The sequence below is a fragment of the Poromitra crassiceps genome, assembly GCF_964638095.1.
Source record: "Poromitra crassiceps genome assembly, chromosome: 7".
NCBI lineage: Eukaryota > Metazoa > Chordata > Actinopteri > Beryciformes > Melamphaidae > Poromitra > Poromitra crassiceps.
In genome coordinates, this window is record NC_139628.1 from 29,916,339 (window position 1) to 29,934,111 (window position 17,773).

The following is a 17,773-nucleotide window of genomic DNA, read 5'->3' on the forward strand; positions in this document are numbered from 1 at the left end:
AGCGAAACATTTAATCTCACGGACAAAGAAAACAACCTTCAGAGTGAAATGGTTCTTTGCGAGGGGGAAATGACATCATGAAGCCTCAGGTTAAACACCTCTCCTCTCAAGAGTTCCTCCAGTCGTGCTGCTCTGCTCACACCACGTTCACACCAACCACCAGGGTGGCTCCAGGGCTACTTGACCCATCGTCAACCCATCTTTTGACGATGGGCCTTTTTCGCCGCAGCCATTTTGTGTCGAAAAGGCAGGGTATAAACACAGGTGCAACCAAAACATTAATGAGGGCCCCCAGCACCGGGAACACCTAAATGGATTGGAAGTTGGAAACCCTCATTAAGGTTTTGGTTGCACCTGTGTTTGTTTACCCTGCCTTTTTAAACACAAAATGGCTGCGGTGAAAAAGGTCCATTCGACGTCGTCGTGACAATTCGGACAGCAGTTTTGCCAAATCCCACGCGATCATCATGAACATGAGCATACAAAGGACAAGTGTGTGTTCTTCTCTTTTGTTGTCCTGAGATGAAAGTCTGAGAAGCAGGGCCTTGAGACGTGCAAACATGTTTGGATTGTTTGTTTTCAGATGTGGGGTGGGCTTAACCATGCAGAACAATATAGTGAGAGACAGTACGTTTAAACAATCCCAGGGCAACACTTTAAACCAGCGGGTCTCAACCTGGGGACCACCAGGGATCCTTGAGGGGGTTCCCCAGCAAATCGATGAATTGTCCTTATTTAATTTACAAGAAGTTAACACAATTAGATACAAAAGATTGACTGTTTTGATCGTATGTTCACTGTTATCTCTCTGCCTACAATACAGAGAGTCGTGGAATTCTGGACAAAATCATATCGACAATAAAACATATTCACATATTCTCGTCAAATGGGGGTCCGTGGCTCTTATGCGCAGTTTACTTTACACCAATGACTGATTCACACTGAGACAAAACCGTTTTCGCACGTTGCAGGGAAAGGTTGCAGCGGTGTAAACGGTCTCATTTCGACTCCAGCCGGCTGATGGCGTCTCCGGCAATTCAGCTCGTCAAGTCGGGGGGGCTGGTTGGAAAGTAGTTGCAAGTTTCAAGTCGTCTCGTCGTGAGTCTAAACTGGGCTTGAGGTGGACTAAATTAGCGGTCCTAGAATCCCTGCTTTAAGTGTTACTTCTCAGTGTCCCGACAGCTCACCTGACGCCATCCGAAATCCCACCCGGCCTCCAGCGCGTATGCAGATTTCACACGAACGCTGAGGCTCAGCAGGAAACGCCGCTCGGCCTCGTGAGACTCGGCAGGAAACGCTGCTCGGCCTCGTGAGACCCAGGTGGCACTAAAAGCACACGGTGCGCTTCTCTCCGGCGACAGCTACACAAACGTCAGCAGAGTGCAGCCGGTGCTGCGGCTCAAATGAACCGAAGTCAAAGACGAAGCGGCAGCATGTTCTTAACGTTCTTTGCATTTGGAGACGTGGTCTTTTGGTTGACTCGGCCAGATGTTTCACTCTCTATGGCTAAAGCCTATTCTTTTACAGGAACAAAAACACTGCGATAATGTGACATGACAGTTGGGTCTAAAACCGCAGAAATAGCATCCACGCTATGGAAGCAATCCATATTCCTTGCCCCTCATTTCCGACCTACACTCTACAGTTTATTTGAACATGTCCGACTTGTCGGCATCCTATGTTTATACAACCCCACAATTGATTATTCTCTATTTTATTGCTTATTTTATATTGGATTTTGTAGAGCATTTGTCTTTCTCCCCCGGCTCAATCCTATTACTTTTACTGCCATGATGAGCTCATCTTCCACAGCGATCAATACACTTTCATCTGATCTTATCATGTGGGAACATGTATTGGAAAAGAACAACCTCTTTCCTACTTCCGAACATGTGTGTGTGTGTGTGTGGTAGACAAGTGTATCTAAAGCAGGGGAGTCTGGGTAGTGCAGCGGTAGAGTCCCTGCCTACCCAACACGAGGGACGCAGGTTCGAGCCCCCGTGTTGCCTCCGGCTTGGTCGCGCGTCCATACAGGCAGAATTGCCCCGTGTCTGCGGGTGGGAAGCCGGATTAAGGGTATGTGTCCTGGTCGCTGCACTAGCGCCTCCTCTGGTCGGTCGGGGTGCCTGTTCGGGGGTGGGAGGGGAACTGGGGGGGAATAGCGTGATCCTCCTGCCGGTGAAACTCCTCGCTGTCAGGTGAAAGGCAGCAGCTGGGGACTGCACATGTATAGGAGGAAGCATGTGCTAGTCGACAACTCTCCCCAGATCGGCGGAGGAAGTGGAGCGACGACGGGTCAGCTCAGCAGGGGGAATTGGCCAAGTACAATAGACCCTTCTCACGGGGGCCATTTTGTGTCGAAAAGGCAGGGAAAACACAGGTGCAAGAAAAACACTAACGAGGGTTTCCAATTGGAAGTTGGAAACCCTCATTAGTGTTTTGCTTGCACCTGTGTTTACCCCGCCTTTTCGACACAAAATGGCCCCCGTGAGAAGGGTCTATTGGGGAGAAAACGGGGGGGAGGGGGAGAGAAAAAGTCTTGCTCTGCTCATTGAGATACACAGGGAACACACAGATATTAAGAGCAATTCTCAAAAGTTCTAGAAGTGGAAAAGATCCGCAACCTTTTCCCGGACCTGTGCAGAACCGGAGTGTCCCGCTGCACCGGGGGCGATCCTGGCCCAATCGCCCTCATTCATATTCAGACAGGGTAGCTCGGAAACAAATGGGACCTGCTGTTATTGTTTGGGCCGAGGCCCCAGCTGGACAGTAGCTCTGTGTGATGGTGTTTTTGTACGTGCGTCGTGCGTCCATGTTGGACCCGTATGGACTCCAGAGCGCCCCCGACAGCTGGACTAGTATTTGTACGACCTCCGTAACCCCCGGCAGTCTCTCCCTCTCTCTCTCTCGCTCTCTCTCTCTCCAGTTCTCCCTCCCGCTCTTCTGTTCTCTCTCTCTCTCTCTCACTTCATCTCCTCTCTCCTCTCTCACTAAACCCAGAGGTAATCAGTGGACCTCGGCAGACACGGGCCAACCAAGGGCACGGAGTAAACAGCGCGCTTAAAGCAATCACCGCGCACACGAGCAAACATGCACCGGAAAGCCCTGGCAGCACACAGCGCGACTAGTCTGCCAGGATGTACATGTGCTAGACAAACACACAGTCACACACACACACACACACACAGTCACACACACAAACACACAGTCACACACACACACAAGAAAGCAGAGAAATGGACGATGCGTCCCCACTACCCTGCCGCTATGCAAAAGTGAAGCCAAAAGATCTGGTTTCAGCGAGCTGCCATCTTGCTTGTGTGACGTCCTTTGCAACCGGAGTCTGCGCAGTAGAGTCGGGCTGAGCCGACCTCAGCCGTGACGTGGTCTGACGGAGGTTTGTGAGTGGCTGTCACAGCTGTCAATCAGCCCCTTTTATATCGTCACATAACGAACTAAAAACAAACTCATCAGAAAAGTGAGCACTTGGAACGTACATCAGCGTGATAAGAACTACCTCCAAATCACAGAAGCCATCTTTGGCGGGAAAAAACATTTGGCGTGTACTTTGATTGTTTAGTTTGGCTCACGTCCCGTCTGCTAACATGGAGGGGCGGGACAGTGGCTCAGTGGTTAGCAGCACTGTTGCCTCGCGGCAAGAAGGTCCCGGGTTCGAACCCCCGATCCGTCCCAGGTCCCTTCTGTGTGGAGTTTGCATGTTCTCCCCGTGTTCGTGTGGGTTTCCTCCGGGTGCTCCGGTTTCCTCCCACCATCAAAGACATGTATGTTAGCTGTCAGGGTTAATACTCCTGTCAGTGCCCCTGACCAAGGTACTGGCAAAAGAACTGGAGTTGGTCCCCCGGGTGCAGCACTGCGGCTGCCCACTGCTCCTAGTTCTAGGAAGGTTCCTAGTAGAGGATGGCTCAAAATGCAGAGGATGAATTTCCCCATGGGGATAAATAAAGGATAACTTTAACTTTACTTTAAGATTTCTGACCTATACAGCAGCCAGCCACCAGGGGGTGATCGAGATGTTTTAGCTTCACTTTTGTGAGCCAACACGACCGTCCACATTTTTTTTTACATTTTACAGTGAATGGGCACCGCACGCACGCACACACACACACACACACACACACACACACACACACACACACACACACACACACACACACACACACACACACACACACACAGTGGCAGTGTTCCAGACTCAGTGCTCTTACTAAATGACAGTGTGCTGTGAGGCCGGGCTCTCGGGGCCGGAGCAGCAAATGTCAACACATGGTACACTTGACTTCTCTATTGCTCAGCTGGCCAGTGCCTCTCCTGCCCTTTCTCCTCAGCTCCAGTTCAACCAAACAGCTCGCCTGTTGTTTTCTATTGCCATGGCTCTTACAGTAGCTCAAGTGTTGCGTTGCTGCTGCTGCAGGTTTTGTGGTTTATTTTCTCTCTACTACAGGAGCACAGTTGTAATAAATGACATCGTTGCACTTGTTAGATCATTATTTACATGATCTCTGTATAGCCACACTGGGCCTGAGAATGGCTGTTAGGCATCGACTTCCTCTGCCTGTATTTATTTTAATGTGAGGTGTATTACTTTTCCCCACTGTCCCTCACCATCTCTTTATATTACTTGTATATGCTCATTGGGACTGTATTGTGACCATTTGAGAGATGTGAGTCCGGTCATTTCTGGTTCGGACGATGCGACAGCAACGCGAGGACAATCAGAATTTTGTGCATCCAGACCGGTCGCTTAAGGCAGAGGTTCTCGCATGTTTTTCAGCCAAGGACCCCTTACAAGATAGAAAATATACCGGGGAATCAAATCATTCTGATTTGTGATTTTGCGCTAAGCTTAATAGACCCTTCTCACGGGGGCCATTTTGTGTCGAGAAGCCAGGGTAAACACAGGTGCAAGCAAAACACTAACGAGGGTTTCCAAATTCCAGTCATGGAAGTTGGAAACCCTCATTAGTGTTTTGCTTGCACCTGTGTTTACCCTGGCTTCTCGACACAAAATGGCCCCCGTGAGAAGGGTCTATTGTTTCAACCATAACGTGCTCGACTTTTAAATTGATAGGTTTGTGTGTAATCCATGAACAATTTTAGATTTAAAGCATAAAATATTTTCGTTGAACTACGAAGCTTTTGCAAAAAAAAAGTTTTTCTTTTTATTTTCCTGAACTTTCGGCGGACCCCCTGGCAAAGTGCCACGGACCCCATTTGAGAACCACTGGCTTAAGGCCCTCTGGAATGACTGGAGGATATAAAGTCACACTGAAATGTTGAGGAAAAAACTGAAATCATACGCCGTACAGTATGATAATAATGATCACCGACATCATGTTGCTCGACCATTATAAAACCTTTCAGTATAAAGATGATCGTCAAAGTAATTGTTAACACATGTATAGGAGAGACTTTGTTTACTAGCTGTAATAGCACACGATACGGCGAAAATGTCACTAGCCTAGAGCAAGGCAGTGAATGGACAGAGAGAGAAAAATCTCCAATCTCCTCCAGCGGAGCAACAGATGAACAGAGAATCGCTGACTTTGGGGTTTTATCGTGCAGGAACTAACAAAGTTCAACATGACTGTGAGGTCCGCAGTGTGGAGTCAAGTCAGGTTTATTTGTATAGCCCTAATTCACAAGCATTTCTCAGAAGACTTTACAGAGAATGTGTCTAGCTAAATCTAGCTACAGCATGGACAGACAATCAGAATTTAACAACCTATATAAAGCTGATAAAAACAAGCATAGAAGAGAGGAGAGAGAAGGGAAGAGAGAGCACAGAGAGGGAGAAGAGAGAGAGAGATAGAGAGAGAGAGAGAGAGAACAGAACAAGACGACGCAGACATTCTAACCTTAACCTGAACTACCTAGTAACAAAAGAATCTAGCTAATCTACAGCCTAATTTACCCTACCCTAACCTGCCGGTAACATTCAGACTTAAACCTGAATAGACCCTTCTCATGGGGGCCATTTTGTGTCAAAAAGGCAGGGTAAACACAGGTGCAAGAAAAAACACTAATGAGGGTTTCAAACTTCCATGATTGGCATTTGGAAACCCTCATTAGTGTTTTGCTTGCACCTGTGTTTATTCTGCCTTTTCGACACAAAAAGGCCCCCGTGAAAAGGGTCTATTACACAGCAGTTAGTTACGGCCGAGCAATTTGATTGGACAAGAGACGTCCCAGCCGTGATGATATTTCAGTATAACATCATGGGCGCTTCACTGTGTGTATATCACTCCGCTTCAAAGCTGTTCTAAAACGTAACCTACCTTGATTGGGCTGCGTTCAAACAGCGCTCGCTCCCAGAGACACCGATATGGATTTAACCTTCATCATGAACGGTAAGCTGAAATCGTCTGCGCTAACGTCGAAGTAGCTAACGTTAGCTTAGCTAGCTTGCAGTCGGGAAACTGCTTTGCTTGGAAACACTTGCTCGTGCAACCCTGAGGGAACTGTTTTTGTTTGGCGGAGACAAATAACAGACAGAAATCCCTATGTTATTATTACATGATGAATAGCTTTGTTGATACTGTATAACTGTTGTAGAAAAGCAATATCCCACTGGAGGTTATGCTGCTGTAGCGGCCTCGTGCCTACGACCAAATGGTACAGTACATGAGCACTCCCTTTCAAATTTAAACAATACCACGCGAGAGCCGGGGATCGAACCACCGACCTCTTTGATGATCCAAAGCGATGAGTGGACGACCCCGCTCTACCTCCTGAGCCGCAGCGCCCCCAGGTGGATGTGTGTGAGAGAGCTGTTACCTTGAGAGCCTGCAGTCTGGCCTGCTCCTCCTCCAGGGCTTGCTGCCTCTCCTTCTCGTCCATGCGGCTGAAGGACATGCCGGTGGAGGACAGAGACGACACGGCGCTGGACAGGGTGGACGCTCTGCACCACAGGAGACAAGGACAGACAGTTAGACTGGATAGAGTTGCCATTGAATTCACCCTTCTGCAATGGTCACTTGTTAGGGATGCGACGAGATTATGGCAATTCGATATATTATCGCGACACAAATCTGGGAGGATACGTATCGTGGGGCAGAAAGATTTGATTCGCTCCATTTTATTCCGCTATAGTAATCAGAAATGAGATGTCTTCTTGCCTATATTTTCTTAACATCTTTATAAAGCTCAACAGTCATGTGACATTTCTTGCCCCAGAAGTGAATTCCCCATTCATTTTCTCCATAGACATTTCGAAAAAAACAGCGAGGGGGGAATCGAAGCGCACTTTGAGAACCACTGGACTAAGCAGCTCTTTTGGGACTCGGGCTTAAAAAGCGAAAGTGTAACCAGCCGCCCGGCGATGAGACGTCTAACCTGGTGTCTGCGTTCAACTCCTTGGTCTTCTTGCCCTCCAGGGATGCCAGGTGCTGCTCTAAAGCCTCCAGGAGACTGCTGGGGGCCTGGGGGAGGAGAGAGAGAGGGAGGGAGGGAGGGAGAGAGAGAGTCAACAACTGAACAGTATTCGTTCAGCTTTTTAAACCATTCTCTCATATAGACACTATAAAGGATAGCACACACATACTGTACCCTAACACGCGTGCACACGCACACACACACACACTGACACACATACACGCACACACACACGCACACACACAGTTGGCAGAGGTAGTTGGTCTCACAGGAAGGTAACAGAGTGCATCAGGCTAAAGGAATCGCCATGGCAACATGCAGCAAACACTCAACGCCCGGGACTCAAAGGAGAGAGGGAACAAAGGAGGAGGGAGGTAAACAGATAAGGAGGACAAGGTGGAGAGCAGAGCGGAGGTCAGGGCACAGGCATGTTCTCCAGACCTCACATGAAGAGCTTACTATTGCTTTTTTTTTACCCCCAATTGTGTCGTGGCCAATCCCCCCTGCTGTCCCGGTCATTGCGCAGAGTTGTAGACTAGCACACGCTTCCTCCGCTACATGTGTAGTTGCCAGACGCTTCTTTTCACCTGACGGCGAGGGGTTTCACCGGCAGGACATAGGGTGTGGGAGGATGGCACTACCCCCCCAGTGCCACTCACCCTCTGAACAGGCGCAGCGACCAGGGGACATACCCTTACCCACCCACAGACACGACCAATTGCCCCTGTTGTGGACGCCCTGACCAAGCCGGAGGCAACACGGGGGGGCTCGAACCTGCGACCCTCGTGTTGGTAGGCAGTAGGGGTGGGAATCACCAGATGCCCACGATACGATACTAAACCGATACTTGAGTCACGATACGATAGTATTGCGATATCGCCGATATTGCGATATATTGAATATTGCGATATTTCGATATATTGTCACTCCTAACTCGTTTTCCTACCTTTTCCTTGACCTCACCAGAAGTAAAACATGCAGTGTTTTTTTGTTTTTGCCCCACACGTAGGCTACATTATTAAGCTTCTCTGGACTCAATACGCCACTGCAGGCGCGGACTGCACCACCTTGGGGCAGATGCCCGATGGCCTGGCATGGCCTGCAAGATTTTTTTTTTGCAATATCGATACTTGGCATCCAAATATCGATACAATATCGCCAGGCAAAATATCGCGATACTATGGTGTATCGATTTTTTCCCCCCAGCCCTAGTAGGCAGGGAATCTAACGCTGCACTATGCGGAGGGCCAGCCTACCATTTCTTTATTCTTCCTTTCGTTTTACCTTTGGACTTCACTTTGTGTTTCAGTGTGCCTTTGTACTGTGGCAGAATGCACCGTGTTAACTCTCCACTTATCAATATGTCTCCTCCCCCGGTGTCATAAAGATATATTCACACACACTTATTGTATTGGTGATAAAAAAAAAAGAGAGATGCTCAATCTTTTAGCTTCTCTTCATCTCTCGTCCTCTCCATAACGCTCCTTGTTATAACGTCAAGGTTTATCGATTTGATACCGAGTCTTGATTTGGGAGCAGTAAACAAAACGTGACAGTCTTGTCACCTCGATGATATGGTTATCTACAGAAGCGGCCGTTAACGGCGGCGATCCGGCGGGAGAGGGTGCGAGGCGCGAGCTAAGCGCGCCGCGGACTACCCGGGCACCGCTGCTACGCAACTGCATGGAAACACAATCCGCTCGTCGTCGAGAAAACGTCGCCGTTGCGCAGCGCGCTCACGAGCTACGTCGTTCCCGCGTTCCGAAACGCCACGGGAAACGTGCGAACGCCTGAGTGCACATTAAGTGGCTGGCTTACGCAATTCTACTGAGTGAACACAGAGGAGAAGAAGGAACAGTTCAGCTCTCTACTGATGATGTCTGAAGCTTATTTCAGCTGGCCGCCGAGAGCAGAGGGAATTCTGCCAATGTGAAAATATGACAACGTCATGTCTTTCTCTCCGTCCACAGGAATGCGAGTGTGCTCCGTCAGACACACACACACACGCACACACACACACACACACACACACACACACACACACACACACGCACACGCACGCACACACACAGAGCATTTGGGAGTGCTTTGGCTTCTGTGTTCTTTGTGGCTGGCTGGCGGTTTCTTGCCAAACTGTTGCCTGGTTGTTAAAGAAACAGAGAGTCGCAGAGAGAAAGAGACCTTCTTTAACTGTCACTGGGTCTGAATGGGCGTCTAGAAGAGCTTGTGTCTACCTAGCTTGTGTCTACCTAGTCAATATTAGCTCTGACACGCGGGCGCGCGCGCGCACAGACGCTTGTGCACAAGCAGGCACCCCAGCAGCACCCTCTCTTCTCTTGAGTTTCGCCTCCTTCCCTCTGGGCGCAGGTTCAAATGGAGCAGTGACATATTCTGTCACTCTTTTATCAGATTGAATGCGTAGGCTATGTGCAGTTTAGGTGTGTGAAACAGTGGCCTGTGTATACACAATGTGTCATCATATAGTCTATGTCTTTATGTCTCTTTGATGTTGCTGATGTATTAAAGTGGGGACAAGAAAGATTCTCTACTTCTTCTACTTCTACTAAGAGATTTCATTCCCAGCCATTCTCCCACAGATGTTTCTTCAAATCTCGGTCAGAAGAGAAGCAACCACGAGAGAGCACAGAACATGGAGCTGAACAGTCACATTGACATCTCCTTTCCCGGAAGAGAGTTCCCCATTCATTTTCTCCACACACATTTCGAAAAATATAGCGAGTGTTAAGGCTTATCGCTTATATAGCGAGTATTAAGGCTGGAACCAAGCCAACCCGTGACCTACTGAATCATGAGTGACCATAAAATATTTCACTTGGGAGTAAAAACAAAAAATAAACACGGGGGGAAATCGGGAAAAAAAAATCCCCTCGCTTTTTTTGTTTACATTCTTTGGTCTCTCGTAATTCTGAATACTGAACTCTTTTTCTTTTAGATGTTACCCCATTTTCTCCCCGATTGTACTTGGCCAATTTCCCCCTGCTGCCCCGGTTCTGATCTGGGGAGAGCCATAGATTAGCATCATGCTTCCTCCGACACATGCGCAGTTGCCAGCCGCTTCTTTTCACCTGACAGCGGGGAGCTTCACCGGCAGGACGTAGCACGTGGGAGGATCACGCTATTCCCACCAGTTCCCTTTCGCCCCGACCATCGCTTAGACCTCTTGCCCCACGCAGAACCCGGAGGGGGCCGTGACTTAGGCCCTCGATTATCGACGGCGCTACCTTTAGAAGCCACGGACGTGACTTAGGCCCTCTATAGCGACGCCGCTACCTTTAGAAGCCACGGCAGGAGAGACACCGAACATGGAAGTGGCCGTGACTTAGGCCCTCTATAGTGACGGTGCTACCTTTAGAAGCCACCGAGACACGGAGAGAGAAACGCCAAACCTGGAAGTGGCCGTGACTTAGGCCCTCTATAGTGACGGTGCTACCTTTAGAAGCCACAGAGACACGGAGAGAGAAACGCCAAACCTGGAAGTGGCCGTGACTTAGGCCCTCTATTAGTGACGGTGCTACCTTTAGAAGCCACGGAGACACGGAGAGAGAAACGCCAAACCTGGAAGTGGCCGTGACTTAAGGCCTCTATAGCGACGGCGCTACCTTTAGAAGCCACAGAGACGCAGAGAGAGAAAAGCCGAATCTGGAAGTGGCCGTGACTTAGGCCCTCTATAGTGACGGTGCTACCTTTAGAAGCCACGGAGACACGGAGAGAGAAACGCCGAACCTGGAAGTGGCCATGACTTAGGCCCTCTATAGCGACAGCGCTACGTTTAGAAGCCACAGAGATGCGGAGAGAGAAACGCCCGAACCTGGAAGTGCCCGTGACTTAGGCCCTCTATAGTGACGGTGCTACCTTTAGAAGCCACGGAGACACGGAGAGAGAAACGCCCGAACCTGGAAGTGGCCGTGACTTAGGCCCTCTATAGCGACGGCGCTACCTTTAGAAGCCACAGAGACGCAGAGAGAGAAACGCCGAACCTGGAAGTGGCCGTGACTTAGGCCCTCTATTAGCGACGGCGCTACCTTTAGAAGCCACGGAGACGCGGAGAGAGAAACGCCCGAACCTGGAAGTGGCCGTGACTTAGGCCCTCTATAGTGACGGCGCTACCTTTAGAAGCCACGGAGACGCGGAGAGAGAAACGCCAGAACCTGGAAGTGGCCGTGACTTAGGCCCTCTATAGTGACAGCGCTACCTTTAGAAGCCACGGACGTGACTTAGGGCCTCTATAGCGACAGCGCTACCTTTAGAAGCCACGGACGTGACTTAGGGCCTCTATAGCGACGGCACTACCTTTAGAAGCCACGGACGTGACTTAGGGCCTCTATAGCGACGGCGCTACCTTTAGAAGCCACGGACGTGACTTAGGGCCTCTATAGCGACGGCGCTACCTTTAGAAGCCACGGACGTGACTTAGGGCCTCTATAGCGACGGCGCTACCTTTAGAAGCCACGGACGTGACTTAGGGCCTCTATAGCGACGGCGCTACCTTTAGAAGCCACGGACGTGACTTAGGGCCTCTATAGCGACGGCACTACCTTTAGAAGCCACGGAGACAGAGAGACAAGACATCACGGACAGATGGAGAGAAAGGGAAGAGAATCCAAACCCCCGCCCCCTTTCTTCTCTCCCCCGAGCTTGTGCTCTTTCCTCTCATAATGATCACACGGGTCACGCACTACAGAAGCACCTCCGGCCAAAACACGCTAGAGAAGACAGCACGGCGGTCAAGACAGGGAGGGAATAAAGCACACAAAATGAGGAGTGGGTCGATGGAATTTCAATGAGCGAGTCAAAAGTCAAAGCAGGGATTCTTTCAGATGAAGACTCATTTTCTATTCATGAGCTTTCAGGGCCTTTTGATCGCCATGCATCTTGTCTGTAGCTCTGTGTGTGTGTGTGCGCGTGTGTGTGTGTGTGTGTGTGTGTGTGTGTCCGCGTGTGCGAGAGAGCTACAAACGAGCCATCTGAGGCCACAACGCCAACACACACACACACACGCCCATATCATAGTGAGTCAACAGCGTATCGAAGCGGCTATGACTAAGGCCATTGACTCCACTGTGAGAACAGAGCACTATCAGTGTGCGTGTGCAGCACGATCGACGGAATAAAGTCGGCATTGTAGGCGTTCTGCAAATCCACCGATTATTTAGAATATCAACATTTCTGAAACAAAACACCTTGTGTGTCGTGTTTTTGTAGATAGGTGAATATTAACGTTATCTGTCCCGTCTGCTATTGGAATAGGGCAGTGGAGGGCGCGAACACTCGCCTTTCACAACGGAGGGGCCGTCTTCAATTCGCAGTCAGGGTCACAGGCAGCGTTTTCCATTGTCTCCATTTCAGCCGTGAGTCACATTTAGCGTTTATTCGGTGTTATTTAAGCGTAACCCAAAGCACAACGCTAACCTGTCCTGAACCAAGTTGTTTTACTTGCCTAAACATAATCAACGCTGTGCAGTTGTTTTACTCGCATTTCACGTTGGAAAGGTTTTCAAATGAACCTCCGTTTTGTGTCAAAAAATGACCTTGTAGGTTTGCAGACACGTCAAACGCCAATGTTTTCTTCTGCCGACTGTGTTGGTGTGTGGTGTGAGAGCATGCCTGTGAGCGTATGTAACACTCAATTATTATGAGTAAATATTATGCCCATGCTGGGTGGGGGGGAGGGGAACGGGGGGGGGGGGGGGGGGGGTGAGCAATGCAGTATGCAACCCACCACCTACAATGTATGATCCTTTTGTTGTCTGTGAGAGGAGGCAGAAGAGACAGAGAAGCTCTATTTAGCATTGAGCCGCTACAGTTGAAGCGTGCAGTTTTCAACAACACCCACGGGTCAATATCACAGTCCATCCACACGCCGTCGAGTCCAAGTCTCGCTAATGCACGAGCAAAGTCCACGTCCCACTGCGCCCGGAGGACCTCCCCCAGGCTGTGTGTGTGTGGGCAGGTGAGGACCTCCCCCCAGGCTGTGTGTGTGTGGGCAGGTGAGGACCTCCCCCCAGGCTGTGTGTGTGTGTGTGGGCAGGTCTGATTTCTCACTTTGTTGGATGCAGTTAAAAACACCAGAGATGCCAAGGTTTTCATCGTCGGTACGTTAACTCGCCATCTAACGAAAGGGTGAAAGATCGCTACGTGCACTGCGTTGAGATCAGGTGCACTCACGAGTGGCTATTGTTGACACTAGACCAGCGGGTTCTCAACGCGGGGGTCTGGGCACCACCAGGGGGCGCCAGCAAAATGATTCCTTGTTAAATCACCATTATTTCCTTCACAAGAAGCGAACACAATTAGAGAATATAGAAGAGTCAAATGACTGTTTTGATCATCGTTTCAATGTCATCTCTCTATCTGGTACAGATGGTCATGGAATTGTGGACAAAACGATATCTAACAATGGAAAAAAATTCTCCGATTTGAATCCGAGAGAGAAAATCTCGTCAAGTGGGGGTGTCTGTGGCCCTAATGTGGACTAAATGAGGCGTCCTTGATATGATCAAGGTTGTGAATCACTGGACTAGACAATACAATAACAGAGGAAGAGTGACTATGTTCGCTCTTCAGTTGTAAATTAGATTAAACGTTAAATTAACTTTGTTTTCTTGGCCTCTACATAATGATTTGAGAATTAAGTTGAATATCTGGTTAGAAACCAAGACTTTGACACTGCCCAATATAACTCCAAGGCGTCGGGGGAAGAAGGAAGGAATCCTCATTTATTTTGAATTCTGATATTGGATGCTAAGAGACTGAATGAGATGTTGGATGCTAAGATACTGAAATGAAATCCACTGTTTGTAATGTAATCTGAAAGTGCATTGCACCTGGACAACATGCATTCCATGTTTTCAGAATTGTAGCTTTTATTTGATCACTTTGTTTGACTTTGTAGAAGATGAGAAGAATTGAAGCCCTTTAAGAAATCTGTAGTAAATCTAAGGCGCTCGACGGCGATGGTGACATCAGAAGGACACAACCTCTACTGCTTCCGCCAACTACAAACACAGAGCGCTGGAACGCAATTTGTCAGTTATAACTCATCCGAGTTTTAAACAGATTTTTTTATATGGGCTCTTCTCTATGTCTGAAGGCTTCAATTATAAAATCTTTTTACTGCTCAGCCTCATTGCTAAATGCATGTGTGACAGCCCGGGGATGCCCACACTCTCCATTAAATCCTCCCACTAAAATATTACAAGTCTGAAAACCAGCTTCAGTGCTTCTTCTCCCTTCGTTTCCAAATTAAGCCCACGGAAGAAGGGCAACTTTATCCTCGACAACTTCGGGAGATCGTGCGGTCCACCTCCCCCGCAGCGACGCTATCTCTCGCCCTTTCCAGCACCTTTGTTGTTATAATGATCATGATTACTAGTATACCCGAGCGCTAAGCTCGTAGCCTTTCCCGGATGTTAGGGGCTTCAAATCCACTTGGTGAAAGCTGCGATAGCCACCTGCTGACGGCGCAGTGTTTAACCAGCCGCACTTTCAACACCGCAGCCTGTACTGGATCCATGACAAGCGTTAAGACGTGAAGGAGAGAGGAGGAGGGCAAAATCAATCAAACCAGAGGGGAGTTGCCTAGACTCAAACAGTAAGATCAGGTTAGACCAGATGGCTTGTTTCAAACAGAATGAGGAGTGGGGGGTGGCGGGGGGGGTGAGGAGGAGAGAGAGAGAGAGCAGGAAGAGAAGAAGAGAGAGCAGGAAGAGAGAGAATTAGTGAACAAAATGGTAAAGGGCAGGACACAGCTATATGGATGAGCGAGGTGAGGAACAAGCCGATGGGTAAGAGGATGGATGGAGTGATGAAAGCACATGTAGTGTTGCAAGAAAGGCAGAGAGAGAGAGAGAGAGAGAGAGAGAGAGAGGGGGGGAGAAAGAGAGAAAGCAAGATAGAGAGAAAAGACTATATGAGAGAGAGAGAGGTGAGATGTACACTGACCTGTGAGAGATCTGGGATGTCACCCTGATCTATTCCAACTTGCTGTCGTCACAAAAGAATAAAAAAATAAAAAGAAATAGAATAAAACATAAAATGAAAATAAAATAAAAATGGGGAAAGGGAATTGGGGCAAAATGGAAAATAAACAAAATAAATAGAAATAAAAAAAAGATCCATTTGGGGGAGAAAGAATGAGAAAAGAAAGAAAACAAAAAGAAGGAAATCATTACTTCATGCAGTGGCAGCGTCAACATAAACGACAACAGAAATAAACAAGAAAAACGTATTGGACGGGGGGGACCCTCCGGCATCTCGATTGGCTGATAGAGCAGCCAATCCTCGCGCTGAATGACTAGGATGATTGCACGCTGATTCATGTATGTGTCTGACCAATGAGGGAGAGTGGGCATGGCGACTGATGGATGGTGATGTGCCAACATTGATATTTGTTACAAAAAATAACACGTAAAAAATCACCTCAGAAGAGAAACAATTGTGAAACTTTTGTGAATGTTTGTGAGAACATGTTGACTTGTTGAGACACAGATAGAGAACCATCGACCTGGACAACTGAACCACCAACATCAACTTGCTTTTGCTTCAAATCTGCATCAATAGAACATATTGGACAGTGGGTGGGCGCTCCCCACATGCCGTCTGCTTCTCCGACTCCTGGCTTTGGGAGAGAGTTATTTGGATGTATTAATACTGCCAGATATCATAAGGCTTATTACAGGATGAGTGTGCAGAATATTAGAACTAGCCTTTCCTTTGCCTGAAGTAGACCAGACCTAGCCTGCTAAACCATCCTGATAACCTCACGTTCTGTTTCATTCTGCCGGATCAGTCTCTAGCTCGTCCACAGTCATTTCAGTGGGTGGGAGTCCTTGCCTTGACAGACAACCCCTTCAGCCAATCAGCATTGCCAAATCCAATCCTAATCCACTCGGAAGAACGGCGAAAACGTCTTTTTTGCCGAGAAACGCCGCCGGTGCATACTCTTGTACTTGTTTAATTGTTATTATTGAGTCTATTTCTGCAATAACTGCACTTATGGCTGCCTTTACTCTACTAACGTTAACGTTCCGGCTCGTTGCTTCGGGGGACGCCATTATGTTTTTTTGCCAGCAATGTCCTTGATTTGGCCGGTTACGTTGTCAGCTACGAGGTAGGTCCCTGATTGGCCCATGCACTTTGTAATTGCTAGAAATGGCTGGATGGCCAGACTGAGCCACAGAATCAAACAGAATGTGAGTTCACGTGATCTGGATGGCTTTACCAGGCTAAGACCAGACCAGCTAGATCCAGGTGACAATTAAAATTCACCTTATTGATTTCAACTATTCAATCCACGTCGGCCATAGAAGCAGGAGAAAGAGGTCAAAGCAGAACTGCAGCAACTTTCAACCTGTACTCTATATTTTCCATCTTTTACCGGGGATTCTGACCAAAATCTCAGCAATTGATTCATCTGCGTCCCGATTCACCTTATGTAGCCCCGCCCACTTGACCCGATTGTGTTCCGACTTCCTGTTCAAAGCGCCGGCTGTTTTACCCCAGGTCAAACCAGGTCAAACCAGGTCAAACCAGGTCAAACCAGGTCAAACCAGGTCAAAGCTGGTGACTCACTAGAAGCAGGCTGCAGGGATAAGCTCTGCCACAGGGAGTAAACACAATCGGTTCTGATTGTGTTTACACTTCCTGTTAGTCTCTCAAGCCAGACTGTCTCTTCTACATAAGGTGAATAGAGCTACTACTGAAATCCTTCTTGCCTTGAGTGTGCGGCTCTGCAGTATTCCTATTGGGCCAACTGACAAAAAATCAACCCGCAAAGCACCCAAGCATATCTATTTCAACCTATTGATTACTCGCTCTGTAATGAGACATTGATTAAAAAATGTAAATTATCTAAAGTCACGCCATTCTCATACAATTTCGATGCTGCCTTTGGCCATTTTAGCAAAGTCTTGCTTTCTTTGCACCTGTGTGTAAGAGTAGAGCAAAATGAAATATTCGGATGTTGGATGACTATGTGGTGAAGGAGGGGCGGATCACTTTCATGTTTTCTGGGGTTGCCCGTTGGTCAGAACTTAAGAAAAGTATGGAAAAAGTATTAAGGGTAGAGCTTCCACTAGCCTTTGAAGTACTATACTTGGGAAAAATACACAATGTACTCGCTGGAACTGGAGATAAATACATGTTGAAATCATGTTAATTGCAAGCAAAAAAAACTGTGACTAAAAATTTGATGAAGGCAGATGTACCTAAGGTGGAAGACTGGATTGATGTAATATATAATGGAAAAGCTGAGTTTCTCATTAAGATCGGAGCAGGATAAATGTTATGGTTTTTGGGGCAAACTGGATTGAATATGTCACGCCAATAAGAGCTGACCTTACATGAAAGAGTTGTAAATAGC

The 17,773-nt window shown here is 48.1% G+C and overlaps 1 protein-coding gene across 3 annotated transcripts in view; it reads right to left on the bottom strand.

Moving 5' to 3' along the window:
* Positions 1 to 17,773, bottom strand: part of LOC310779291 (phosphatidylinositol-binding clathrin assembly protein) — a 135,449-nt gene that overhangs the window by 32,951 nt on the left and 84,725 nt on the right. For all 3 annotated transcript variants that reach the window (XM_083639816.1, XM_083639815.1, XM_083639814.1), the window contains exons 8-10: positions 15,355 to 15,396; positions 7,354 to 7,439; positions 6,796 to 6,919 (exon numbers count right to left, since the gene is read on the bottom strand). In XM_083639816.1, coding sequence (XP_083495942.1) covers positions 6,796 to 6,919; positions 7,354 to 7,439; positions 15,355 to 15,396 — 252 coding nt within the window. The remainder of the gene's footprint in view (positions 1 to 6,795; positions 6,920 to 7,353; positions 7,440 to 15,354; positions 15,397 to 17,773) is intronic.